Source organism: Tetrao urogallus (assembly GCF_951394365.1).
Source record: "Tetrao urogallus genome assembly, chromosome: 26".
Taxonomy (NCBI): domain Eukaryota; kingdom Metazoa; phylum Chordata; class Aves; order Galliformes; family Phasianidae; genus Tetrao; species Tetrao urogallus.
In genome coordinates this window covers 4616115-4629673 of record NC_136839.1, presented here as the reverse complement: position 1 = coordinate 4629673, position 13559 = coordinate 4616115, and the positions used below count along the sequence as shown (strand labels likewise).

Genomic DNA, 13559 nt, shown 5'->3' with positions numbered 1-13559 from the left:
TATACCCCTACATGATATATTATAAGTCTGTCTCACACCAATCCCTGTCCATGTCCTGATTCACAGCTGCATCTCTTGCAAAGGCCAGGTTCATCTTCCTGGAAACAGACCTGTGGTTTCTAGATTCCTCATCATCTTGGGTGAATGTGAGATTTATTTCTTTCCATCATTTCTATGGTATCCTTGAGTGTCTGTTTGTCTCTGTATGCTGCTTGATTGGTTCCCCTTTTCTCTCATCCTGTTTCATGATGTTCTGACAGCTCTTCCCATTCAGGGGCCCTCCACACACATGCTCATAGTGCCCTTTGTCCAGTCATGAAGAGCAAGTATGGAAAATTAAAGACCACTGGTACAGCACTGATCTGTGAGAGACCCTGTAATAGATTCCAGTCCCTAGCTGTACTCTGAATTGCAGCCACAACCGTTTGAGCACAGCAGATCATCCAGTTTTCCACCTACATAACTATGCATTAACCCTTGCCACAACTCACTCATTTGGTTGTGTGGGGACTATACAACAGGCAGTCAAAGCAGTCTCACCAAAATCTAAGCATACAACGTTCACTGTCCTCAGTTTTTCAATCTTGTATGTGATTTACCTTCTGCACGACCAGGCTGGCTGCTGCGAATCATTGTGTTGTCCTTTGCATATTTAACAATGGCATCTGAAGACATTTCCTCTGAAACACTGTAGGAAGGAGTGAAAGGAATGCATCTGATGTGTTCTTCCCGGCATCCATGGCTAGACAATCTGTGGGGCAATGCATTTAGGAATTGAGCAGCCCTTCCCTTATCCCTGAGGAACTGCGGTAATGGAATCAGCTGGAGTGCACCATGCCCAGCTGTGCTCCGTGTGCCTGAGGGTATAATGACAGAAACAGAGTTCCATCATTGAAGGAGAAGATGGAGCTCTCTATGGAAATGTTCTGCACAGTGTGACTTGGGTAAATCCAGTGGTTCTGTCTGATGCAGAACAAAGATGGGGTTCCCAGCACCAGGAGTTGGGATTTATTTGCTGACTCTAGACCTCTTCCTATTATGTCTTACTAAAACCACCACTTTATTTCACAATTTACTGTCATGCTTTTCTTCTGGAATCTGTAAAAGATCCTGCACAACTTCTGTCCCTACGTTCTCATGTCTGGGGCAGAATAGGAAGAGGCAAAAGAGGGCAGCAGGATTTTCCTGAGAGCACTGTGAGGTGGGATGAGGTCACACTCAGGAGCTGTGCAGCAGCTCAATCTTAGGAGTCTCCTTTCTTGCCACTGAAAAGATGCCTTCAATGAGGATCAAACGTAGCATAATGTGGGCAATGAAATTGCAATGCACAGGAAACCAACATACAGTCTGGAATGTTTTGCATTCAAGATGAACTTGTCAGAAAATAATCACTGCTGGAAGTGATGCCTCTGGACATGGATCAGCTTGAGTCCACTACAAAAGGCAGTGCATCTCATTGCCCTCTCATCTACTACTCTTACGGCCTTCTCCATAGGAACCAGGTGAGTGTAAAGCCCCTTCTTATTGACCTCCTCCTCCAAATGGAGGACTCAGCTGCTCTCGGTTCTGTCCCATGCCAAATCTTGGGACTGCTTTTCATGGGAGAGTGAAGTGTTGAGAAGATTTGTCATGGAGGCAACCTGCACCTGAACTGAGAAACTTTATGAGCTAGAGTCTGGACAGTAGCTGCATAGATCCTGCTGGTTATTTCTAGGCTCTGGCAGGATGAAACCAAAAACCCTTAACTATCCATCTCCCAGAGGTGTATATACCTTAGCTCCCTCATGGCATGATTGCAGTTTGCTCCTCATGCGAGATGCCCCTTCACCTGGGTAGACCTCCAGTCCCAAGACATGTCCTGCTACACCCAGTGTGTGCCATGCCAGCCCTGTGTCCCCACCTCCTGGCCAGCAGCTGCAATGAGCCCTGTGTCAGGCAGTGCCAGAACTCCACCATCGTCATCCAGCCCTCTCCCGTGGTGGTGACTCTGCCCGGACCCATCCTCAGCTCCTTCCTGCAGAACAAGATGTTATGGGCTCCTCCACCTCCGCTGCCGTTGGCAGCATCCTCAGCTCTGAGGGTGTGCCCATCACCTCGGGGGGCTTTGACCCCTCCTGCATTTCCGGTAATGTGGCAGAAGTGCCCCCCCAGCCAAAGGTGCTGGACACTGCCCCAGACAAAGGCAGCCATGAACGCTGAACACGGCACTGGACAGAACAAGAAAGTAAGAGGCCAGACTGACTTCTCTGCCAACACGGAGAAAGTCTATCAATACTGTCTTTCCCTATCTTTTCCTGTCTAATATCACTGCTGTCTTTTCCCCTCAGAGACCTCTTTTAGTACATTCAAAACCAGCTGTGAGCTACCTGCTTGCCTCTCTATAATTCTTGGAGGGTAAATCTGGGCCCTGTGGCAATGCTGCCGTAGGAATGATTCTTGTCTGTTCCTGCCACTCCCCACACTCAGTGTCCACTCTTGGGGTGATTTGATTTCCTTCTTCAGACTCATTAAATATTTGCTGCATCCTTTCGTGTGCCCTTCCCAGTTTATTTCTCCCCCCCCTCCATCTGTGCATAGATCACTGCTCTAGATATTGCAGACCAGTGCACACTGCAGAGATCTCATCTTTCAGGCACTGTCTTTTGAAGCAGAGTAAGTCATCGCTACTTACTCCATAAACAATGCCAGTGAGACCTTGCCTTGCTGAGTCTCTGCTTAGACATGTCATAGAACCATCGAATCCTAGAATGATTTGAATTGGAAGGGACCTTTAAGATCATCTAGTTCCAACCCCCCCTCTGATAGGCAAGGACACTTCCCTCTATACCAGGTTGCTCCAAGTCCGATCCAGCCTGCCCTTGGGTGATTCCATGACAGGGGCATTTACAACCTCACTTGTCCAACTTGTGACAGTGTCTCACTACCCCTCACTGTAAAGAATTTCTTCCTGATATCTAGCCTAAATATACGCTTTTACAGTTTAAAACCATTTCCCCTCATCCTGTCATTGTTGACATAGTCTACCTAGATTGCCCTTGACTCCGTCTCCCACAGTATATTCCTGGAGATGCTGACAGACCGTGGTTAGGTATTCTGTTGGCTGGGCAAAAAGCTGGCCCAGAGAGTGATAGTGGATGGATTTAAATCCAGCTGGAGACATGTCATGTGTGGTGATTCCCAGAGTTCAGTGTTGGGGACGCTCCACTTCGGTGTCACTGTTACTGATCTGGATGAAGGAATTGAGTGCACTTTCAGCAAGTTTTAGATAACACCAATTTGGGATGAAGTGACCATGAACAAGGCCATATGCCAAGTCCTGCTTTTTGGTGACAGCTACTCCAGGAATGGCTACAGGCTTGGGGCAGAGTGGCTGGAAAGCTGTACGGAGGAAAAGGTTCTGGGGACACTGACTGATAGCTGTGCCTGGGCCTGGGGCAGTGCAGGGTCTCCATTAAAGGCAGCTCGATTCCTTCACCCTCTAATCAACATCTCTCACCTCTTTCTTCCTGGTATCCACGTGAGTCTGAAGCTCTTCTCCCACGTCCTTTGCTGATCATGCCTGTGTGGGGCTTGGCTGAGATGGATTTTCCACTGACAGAGACAGCAGCCTTGTTGCATCTGGCCAGGCTTTTCACATCACTCCTGCATAAAGTGAAGACAATCTTTTACCCCTTTCTTCATTTTTATACGGCCATAAGCATCTTCCTTTGGATTAAAGGCTGAGATTCCTGGGATTGTTAACTTGGAGGAGTTGAAGAGAGGATCACATCAATGCTTATAAGTATCAAAATGGCAGGTGTCAAGAGAATGGGGCCAGGATCGTTTCAGTAGTGCCCAGTGTGGGAACAGGCACAAACAGGAATACCATCCGAACATGGGAAAGGACTTCTTTACTTTGAGCATGAAAGAGCAGAGCACTGGAACCAGCTGCCCAGGGAGCCTTTGGTGTCTCTTTCCCGGGAGATACTGAAAACCCACCTGGGTGCTTTCCTGTTCTGCCTGATCTAGGAAACACGCTTTAGCATGGGAGTTGAATTAGATGATGTTAAGATGTCCCTTCCAATCTCTACAATTCTGTGATTCTACCAGGCAGCCAAAATGGTCCATTGAGTGTTCCTGGCAGGATGACAAACTGCTCCTCACGTGTCCCTGCGCTCTGTTTTCTCCCTGCAGTCTCTGGCAGGTAAAACTTCAGCTCTGATCCATGTCCTCCTATGACCAGTGCCTGCCATGCCCAGTACCTGCCATGTTGGCCTTGGTTGCACACGAGGGGAAATGTCTACCCTGGCTTCTCTGACAGCATGGCCAATGTCTACCATTACTCTCTTCCACTCACTCTTGCTCTCAAGTTTCTTTACAATCTTTTTTCCTCAAAGACCTGTTTTAGATCCTCCTACAAACAGTCTGGACTGACATATTTGTCTCTCTCCATTTTTGGGACTGGTAGATGGATCCCCCATAGGAACTCCTCTTTTTATAGGGTAACAGTGTCTTGTTTTCTCCTGCTGCTTACCACACTAGAGGCTTTTACTTTGATGCATTCTCGAGCGTTTCCGCCTGTTATGCTTACAACTGCATAGAAATGGTCTTAGGAAAAAACAATTGCTTTGGTGGGAATTAGCTGAGGGCACTCTTTCACCCCTCTAGGCAGTGAAGGTTGGGACACACTGAAGAGATTCATCTTTCATGCACTGTCTCTTAAAGCTGAGAAAGAAATCCTTGATTACACTATAAGGAAAAAAAATCAGTCCTTACCTTGCTGTGTCATGTGAAAGAAAATATCTTTATGCAGGACACTATCTCATCAGCCATGAGGGGTTTGTTGGAAATTTGAAAATCAAAGACAGCCTTGGCAGCAGTGACCATGAACTCACAGAATCACTGAAGGCCTTGGTTTGGAAGGGATCTCAAAGGTCATCTAGTTTCAAATAACATGCTGAGGGCACAGATGACAACAGCTAAATCAGGCATGAGAACAAGTTACCAGGTCTCCATCCAACCTAGCCTTGAATGTGGGTGATAGGGCACCCACAAATTCTCTGGGCTGCCTCTTCCAGCACTTCACCACCAAGTCAGCAAAAGGGTGTATCTGGGGCTGCATAACCAGATACAGTTCTCCAGATGGGACTGACAATCACCTACCTTGCCCAGCTGGGCACCTCCCTTTTCATCCAGCCCTGGATAATTTTGGACTTCTGGGCTGCAAGTGCACACTCCTGGCTCATGTCAAGTTTTTCACCTACCAGGATCCCTAAGTTCTTCTTTGCAGGGCTGCTGTCAAGACATCCTTCATCCTTCTCCAGTCTCTATCGATACAACTTACACTTGGCCTTGTTGAACCTCATGGTGTTCATAAGGGTTCATCCTTCAAGCTTGCGCAGGTCCCTTTGGATGGATCTCTTCATTCTGTTATATCAACTGCACCACTAAACTTGGTGTCATCTGCAAACTTGCTGAAGATGCACTCGATCCCATTATCTATGTTATTATTAAACAGCTTCTCAATGACATGAACACAGGGATTGAGTGCACCCACTGTAACTATGAGAGACTATCTGAAGAAGTGCAACCAGGAGAGCAAGGAATGTGAATTTCCCCCCTGCTTTTGTGAAACCCCACAGAAAATAGAGCGTTCAGCTGTGCATCCCCAGCATAAGAAAGATACTGACCAGTTGGAGTGACTCCAGAGAAGGGCCATGAAGGTGGTCAGACAGCTGGAAAACTTCTGCTATGAGAGATTTGTTGTTGTTTATCCTAGTGAGGAGAAGACTCTGGGGAGACTTTAGAGCAGCATTCCATTATGTGAAGAGTGCTCACAAGAGAGATGGGGAGGGTTTCTTAATCAATGGAAGTAATGACAGGACAAGGTGCAATGGCTTTCAAGTAAAAAAGAGCAGAATTAGGTGAGATATGAGGAAGAAATTCTTTACTGTGAGGATGTTGAGGCACTGGAACAGGTTGCCCAGAGATGTGGTGGATGCCCCACTGTGGGAAGTGTTCAGTGATGGGCTGGATGGGACTCCAAGACATGTGATCTAGTGGAAAGTATGCCTGCTTGTGGAGGAAAAAGAACCGGATGATCTTTAAGGAACATTCAACACAAAATATTCTACAAGTCTGTGAAAATGTTTTGTATTGTGTTGTTTTTTTTCGTAAGCTGAAAGATTGCACAGAGATGGTACAATCCAAAACAGTCATAGACTCTTTTCTGAGGGCACTGTTACATGAGGTAGTGTTAGATCCAGGCAGAAAACACACAAAAATGGAAAAGCCAAGATAAGAGAATCACAAGTCTAATCCTCATGTACAGGAACCAGCTGATGCTTGCTGGAGCTTCTTCCTGAGGATGGTACATCCAACAGCCCCACTGCAGTGAACCAGGCTGAAGTCACTTGCCTGCTCTGGACCCATCCAGCACTTGAGCCGAGCCGTCTGCCTCACCAGTGCAATCCTGCCCTACAAATCTTTGGGCCTTTCATTGCAGCACTTCAAAGCATCCTTCATTAGAGAATGAGCACGGCAAATAATCTGGAAATGAAAAGGTAGCACTGCAGGAAATCAAAACACAGCCCATATGATGAGAAGGGCTGGCATGCATTCCAGCTTGGCTTGTCAGAAAATTATTGCCTCTATCAAGGGTGTCTCTGGGCCTGCAGCAATGAAGGACCAGTATAAAAGGCAACCCAGATCCCAGCTATCCTATCCTCTTCTCTTGTCTCCTTCTTGTTGGGAACGAGGTAAGTGTGAAGCCCTCTTTCTAATTCTTAGTGAGATTTTGCCTCAATAGAAATGTTATCAGATAGTGGAGCTCCATGCTATGGAAGACAATAGAGGGGATAATGTCAGTGCAGAGAGTGCTTGGGACACAGCTCACATGGCTGTAGATTTATACAGTCCATGAGAGTCTCCCTGGTCCATACTGCTCTTTCTAGGGCCCTGGCACAATGAAGGGCTGTGACCTCCCATCACAGCCTCCTCCTCCATCCTGAGAAGTTGCCTTGGCTCCTTGACTCAAGCTACCCTTCCCATACCTTGGTTCTCTTTTTCATTCTATCTATCCTTTCCAGGTGCACCTCCAGTCCCAAGTCATGTCCTGCTACACCCAGTGTGTGCCATGCCGGCCCTGCGGCCCGACCCCTCTGGCCAGCAGCTGCAATGAGCCCTGTGTCAGGCAGTGCCAGGACTCCACCATTGCCATCGAGCTCTCTCCCGTGGTGGTGACCCTGCCCGGACCCATCCTCAGCTCCTTCCCGCAGAACACCGTTGTGGGCTCCTCCACCTCCGCTGCTGTTGGCAGCATCCTCAGCTCTGAGGGCGTGCCCATCACCTCGGGGGGCTTTGACTTGTCCGGCTTGGGCAGCCGCTCCTGTGGCAGAAGGTGCCCGCCCTGCTGAAGCCGCTGGTCCTGGAGAAATTCTTCCAGAAAACAGGAACGTGGTGCTGGATCAACAAGACATCTTCAAGCCCCTGCATTCAGAATACCTGACCATCCTCAGCTATTCTATGAAATGCTGTCAGGAAGGGGCAATCCTGGGCTTTCTGACAGCCTGCCTCATGTCTCAGCTGTCATTCCTCATTCCTACTTATCTCTGTCTCCACATCTTCTCTGATTTTTTTTTTTTTTTCCTGTTAACCTCTAGGATGTGAGATTCCTCAGAACCAGTCCATACTCTGATAGAAAATAAGCCATGTGCCCTGCATGAAATCAGACATGGGCTCATGGGAATCCTGTACTGTGGAGCCTCTGCTCTGAGTGATCTCATTTTCCTATTTAAACATTCATTAAAACTTTCTGCATTTTAATTTAAGTCTTTGATATTTCTTCCGACGTGCACAGCCTCCAGAGGTACAAAGAGAAAGACTTTGCTCCTCGAGTGTATAGGATGAATGTTTATGGAGGTCCTTCTCCATTCCCAGGAGAATGAGAGGTAATAACACACTGTAGAGACTGCTCTCTTTAGCTTTGCACCTGCAGTTGAAGAAGAGTGTTTATGCCTACAACTGCCCCCAAAGAGAACACAGCCTCTGCAGCACTCACAGGAAAAACTGTGCGGAGGGCCATACGAACATAGCATCCTGCAGCCTCTGAGGAACAGGGCTCCTCCTGCTCTCATATGTACTGCCCTGGGGAAGGACAAGAGTGTAGGAGATGGAATAGGACTGTGTGGATGTAAAACACAGCTTGTGTTGTCAGTTATGCCAGCCTACCTACCTCAAACACAGCTGTGTCTGATTGACACTGGTGGCAGCGACTGGCTGCTACGGTCGCTTTGCTCGAGAGCTCAGGGCGGCGCACCCCGGTCAGGATGGAGTTTGGCGGCCATGCAGGCAGCGCCCCCTGCGGGCCCGGACGGCACTGTGCCCCCGCCCCGCCCCAAGCGGTTCGTGCCCGGCCGCAGCCCCGGCTTCGCTTCCGTGCGCCCACGGCGCAGTAATACAGCGCCACGTCCCCGAGCCGGGGCCGGGCGAGACGCAGGACGCTGGAGCGGCGGTCTGCCGACACCCACAGCTGCCCCTCGGGGTCCGGCACCTCCTTGGAGCCTTTTAAAGCGCTGACGAGGAATGCGGGGCCTCGGCCCGGTAGCTGACGGTACCAGTAGATGGAATAGCCGATCTGTATGTTGGGGTGTGAGCAGGTGATGTTGACTGCAGCCCCCTCGGTTGTCTCTGCCAACGGCTCCTGTTGCACCTGAGCTCTGCTCACAGCCACTGCCGAGAAGAAAAGAAGCAGCAAGCTCAGAAAATCTATTTTCTCCCCCAGAAATTTCATGAAGGAGCAGAGAGGTGCACGAGGTCGGAAAGAAGCCGAACAGACAGAGGCGAGCACGGCCCCGGCCCCAGCCCCGCGCACCCAGGAGTCCCGCGGCCCGGCACTGCCGCATCCCGCCGCTCCGCCGCCCGCGCCGCCTCCTCCCCGCCGCCAGCTCCGCCCCGGGCTGCTCCAAACCACCTCGCTGTCAGTAGGATGTCACACAGTGGCATCTTAATTTACCTGCTCCAAAATACACCGTTGAGGAAGGTATTAATGGAGTGTAGTTCGTCAGTAGTTCCCTGAAACTGCAGCATAGGAAGTTCCACACAAATGTGCGCAATAACTTCTTTACAGTGAGGTGACGGAGCACTGGAACAGGCTGCCCAGGGAGGTGGTGGAGTCTCCTTCTCTGGAGATGTTCCAGACCTGCCTGGATGCCGACCTGTGCGACCTGGTGTAGGGAACTGCTTTGGCAGGGGGTTGGACTCGATGATCTCTGGAGGTCCCTTCCAACCCCTACAATTCTGTGATTCTGTGATTCTGTGAGTTCCCTTTCTCAGTCCTGCTAAATGTTTTTGATGCATGTTGCTTTTCCTAGCTACGACAACCATCCCTGAACTGTCATGACCTCTGAGGGATGACAGAGAGCTGCATGACAACAACATCACCAGATCAATCACCTTGGATGCAACCCAGATCATTTCAAGGGCACAAGTATGTCCGACTGGATTAAGTTCTCTGGTAGGTTTTCTTCCTGTATAGGGAGTGCTTCTTCACTACCATGTATTCTGTGAAAGAAGCTCAGGGGCCCTGTAGATCTGTCTAAAAGAACTATCATAAAAATGGATGAAAACCATTCATTCATTATATATTCATATGTATATTCACTTCTCACTATTTCTGGCATCTCATGGTCCAGAGGACATACAATCTCCTTAGCTTTCTTTTTGCTGCCATAATAGATTTAAGGATGCTTTTCTTACAGTTCTTCCTGGCAAGTTTTCATCTCAGGCTGCCCTGTGGTGCTTCTGACTGTATCTCTGCTTGGGCAGCAATGTCTCAGGGTTGCTCACACTGAGACTGCCCCTTTTTTCAAATTCAGAAATCTCCAGAATTCCTCATGTCCCGCCATACTGCCCATCCTGCGTTTATTAGGGTGGCTAAAGTCACTGCTGTCTGGAAGCAGAAATGCATGGAAGAGTTGCAAGGGATTGTACACTGATATGCAGACAAACTTTTAGAGTCCTTCTGCAGCACTGGAGTTGCCATTCCTTGACAAAGAAATCAAACAGCTTAGACTTCAGCAAACTGGAGAATCCACTACCAAAGGGAGGTGTCTCTTTGTCTTTAAAGACTTTGTCTTTAAGTCTCACACAACTTTTCTCCTTCCTCCAGTCACAAAACTTGAGTTCAGCCTCTTCTGATGAGCCCCCTCAATGGATCTAATACATTCTCCCCAGTGTCCAGAGGGCTGTGCCTCTACTGAAGCTCCATGTCTGTGACTGAAGCAAGAGTGTTGTTCTTCTTCCAGTATATCACCATCTTCCAGCCTCAACCATCCTGACTGCCTCTCTGAATGGCCTGTTTGCCATCGACTCCACCTGCTGTGCCTTCTTTGCTTTGTGCTGTTGAGGCTCTAGTCTTAGACTGGGGACACCCTTGAAGTGTATCTGAGCACCTGAGAAGCACAGACATCCTGCAGGGATCAGGGTGTGCTGGCTGACATCAGGCTCAAGGAGAACCAACATTGTGCCCTGGGAGCAAAGTGGTCCAACTGAATTTTCATGCATACTAAACACTCCATAGTCTTCAGTTCAAAAAACATCAATTATTCATCATAGTTTTGTTGTGTCCTCAAATGGAATGCATTTCCTAGTTCTGGGCTCCAAAACATAAGTTTTTAAATGTTTTTAAAGCAGCCAGAGGAGGACAGCAGAGCTGATAGTGGGGCTGGAAGGCATATCCTATGAGGAGAGCATGAGATCATTTGGGTTGTCCAGTTTGGTGAACACAAAACTTTGAGGCAGCCCCATTGCTCACTTCTACTTATTAGGAAGGAAAGCAGAGAGGGAGGTGCTGGTCTTTTCAGCCTGGTAACTGATGACCAGACATGTGCAGGAATGGCACAAAACTTCACCAGATGTTCAGGCCAGATAGTCGTGATACTGTCAATCGTTCAAACATGAAACACCCTAAGACTCAAATTGGAGTGTTAGAAAGCAGAAATTCTTTATTTTGGGTGCTGGATGCATGGGGGATGAGCTCCACCTATCATACATAAGTTTCAAAAAAGATTCTCAGCTTATATTCATTACTTATGTTACACATACACAAATGCTTTCCCATACAGTATAGAGATATTGCATACTTCCACATAAAATCATTGACGTGGGATTCAGCCTCCTCCCACAAGTTCAATCTTTTTGTGGTGATGGTTGCACAAGCTTCTGGATGAAGTCATTACACTTCCTCCCTGTGTTCACTGCATGAACCCCATGTCCAACAATGCTCAGTTAGCTCTTGGCCTCACTCACACAATACTTGCTTACAAAAAATGAGCTGATTCAAGGCAGAACTTCCCTCACCTACTCAATACAAGATGTTCAGCATATCACTGTTATCTGGTTGGTACAAGGGCACAGATTCTTCCTGTTATCTAAGCAGAGTCCAGTGTATCCAGCAAGGAGCATTGGCCAGCTTGTTGCAGCTTGCATCACTAGAAAAAGAATAGATTGATGTGAAGGTGGTCAAACACTGGATCAGGCTTCCTGGAGAGGTGGATGAAGGCCCATGCCTGTCGGTGTTGACACATTTTCATAATGCTTTCATTACCATGCCTTTCCTTGTGGTTAGCACTATTGGGGTCAGACAATTGAACCTGATGATATTTGCAGGTGCCTTCCAGTTCCTCTCTTCTCCATTAGCTCTGTTAGCAGGAAGACGGAGATTAGCAGAATCTTTTGGTATCCTGAAGTGCCTCTGATGTGACCGGGACAGGTGTTGCTATGTGGGACACACAAGTCACACAAACACTCAGCTGCTGATGCACACACGTGTGGAATCATGCAAACCTCTGTAAACACAGGCAACTGCATAAATCCAGCACACAGGCTCTGGTTGTTTCACACCACTGCCCTACTAATCACGCTGACATCTTTTGCCTTTGCTCGATTCTTCCAGCACGTGAACTGAGTGTTCTGCCCACACTGATGTGTGCTGCTCGGAAATGCTTGGGTCTTTCTTCTTGCCACTCAAAAGATGCCTTCCATGAGCAATGGGAGTGACATATCAGGATGTGACAAGTAGCAGCAACACAGGAAGCCAACACACAGCCCATACCAATAGCTGGGATGTTTTGCATTCAAGAGGTTCTTGTCACAAAATAATCACTGCTTCTAGGGATGCTTCTGGAAATGGGACATCTTGGGTCCACTATAAAAGCCAGCCCAGCTCCTTGCTCTCTCATCCACTTCTCCTTCCTCCGTCTTCTTGGGAGCCAGGTGAGTGCGAAGCCCCTTCTTGTTCTGTTCTCTTCCTTCTCCAAACAGAGCTCTGAGCTCAGCGGAAATCACAGCTGCTATTAGTTCTGTTCCATGCCTGTTTCTGCTTGTCATGATGGAGAAGTGGGGAGAATGTCATAGCCTGCTGTAATCAGATGTCTTGTGGACTAGGGTCTGGGCAGTACTTGGATAGGTCCCAGTGGCTTTCATTGGGCTCTGTCAGGATGAGACCAAGAATCCCTTGGACATCCCTGAACTGTCTTCAGCTCCCAGCACTGCATGTGCATTGATTCCCTCTTAGTGTGATGCTAGGCTGCTCCTCACGCATCCCCATGTTCTGCTTCCAAACAGGTGCACCTCCATCCCTGAGACATGTCCTGCTGTGACCAGTGCGTGCCATGCCGGCCCTGCGGCCCGACCCCTCTGGCCAGCAGCTGCAATGAGCCCTGTGTCAGGCAGTGCCAGAACTCCACCATCGTCATCCAGCCCTCTCCCGTGGTGGTGACCCTGCCCGGACCCATCCTCAGCTCCTTCCCGCAGAACACCGCCGTGGGCTCCTCCACCTCCGCTGCTGTTGGCAGCATCCTCAGCTCTGAGGGCGTGCCCATCACCTCGGGGGGCTTTGACCTCTCCTGCATTTCCAACCGCAGCTGTGGCAGAAGGTGCCCCCCCTGCTAAATGCGCTGGATGATGTCCCAGGCAAGGACCCTCAGGAATGCTAAGCATGGACCAAAGAACAAATGTTGTGATGCTGGTTTTGCCCTGGAAGACAGACATGTACTGGCAAGCCTGGAGTCTCTGACAACATGGAGAATGTCTACTCATACTGTCTTTCACTCACTCTTTCTATCCAATTTCATTATTGTCTTTTCCCTTTAGACATGTCTGTTAGTATCCACAAAATGAACCCTGAGTGAAATTCTCATGTCTCTTAAATTCTGTGCTGAAATACAGTTCTCTGTGGCCATGCTGCCGTAAGAAAGGGGAACTGATTCTTGTCTACATCTACTGCTCTTCTTGCAATGACTTAATTTCTCCTCAGACTTATTAAACACTTTCTGCATCATTTAGCTTTTCCTTCTCTGCTGGTGTTTTTTTTTTTTCCCCATCTCTGTAGAGATGGCAGGGAAGAAAGGGATGTCTTTGGTGAGAACAAGCTAGGGAGATTCTGCCACTCCTCTGGTTATTGGAGGCCATTGTACAGTGCTGGCATTCATCTTCCAAGCACATTTTATTGAAGGAGAGGAAGACATTCCTAGATGTTCCTCCTCCACCAGTGACCATCAGTCCCTGTCTTGCAGTGTTTC

General features: G+C 48.5%; 2 protein-coding genes and 1 pseudogene across 3 annotated transcripts in view; 2 read left to right on the top strand and 1 right to left on the bottom strand.

The window, feature by feature from the left end:
* Nucleotides 1-8770, bottom strand: part of LOC306955858 (T cell receptor alpha chain MC.7.G5-like) — a gene marked incomplete at both ends in the record, with an annotated part of 212385 nt that extends 203615 nt beyond the window's left edge. Inside the window, one exon of the mRNA XM_079547218.1 lies at nt 8426-8770. Coding sequence (XP_079403344.1) covers nt 8426-8770 — 345 coding nt within the window. The remainder of the gene's footprint in view (nt 1-8425) is intronic.
* On the top strand, nt 6659-7394 carry LOC306955775 (feather beta keratin-like; the record flags this gene model as incomplete). Its single annotated transcript, XM_079547141.1, has 2 exons — nt 6659-6737; nt 7087-7394. The coding sequence occupies 2 exons, from the start codon at nt 6659-6661 to the stop codon at nt 7392-7394; spliced, it is 387 nt and encodes a 128-aa protein (XP_079403267.1).
* A 3854-nt stretch (nt 8771-12624) lies between the features above and the next one.
* LOC306955857 (feather keratin Cos1-1/Cos1-3/Cos2-1 pseudogene) lies at nt 12625-12930 on the top strand (annotated as a pseudogene). Its single transcript has one exon. The product of its transcript is annotated as a feather keratin Cos1-1/Cos1-3/Cos2-1 pseudogene (transcript).
* The last annotated feature ends 629 nt before the right edge of the window (nt 12931-13559 follow it).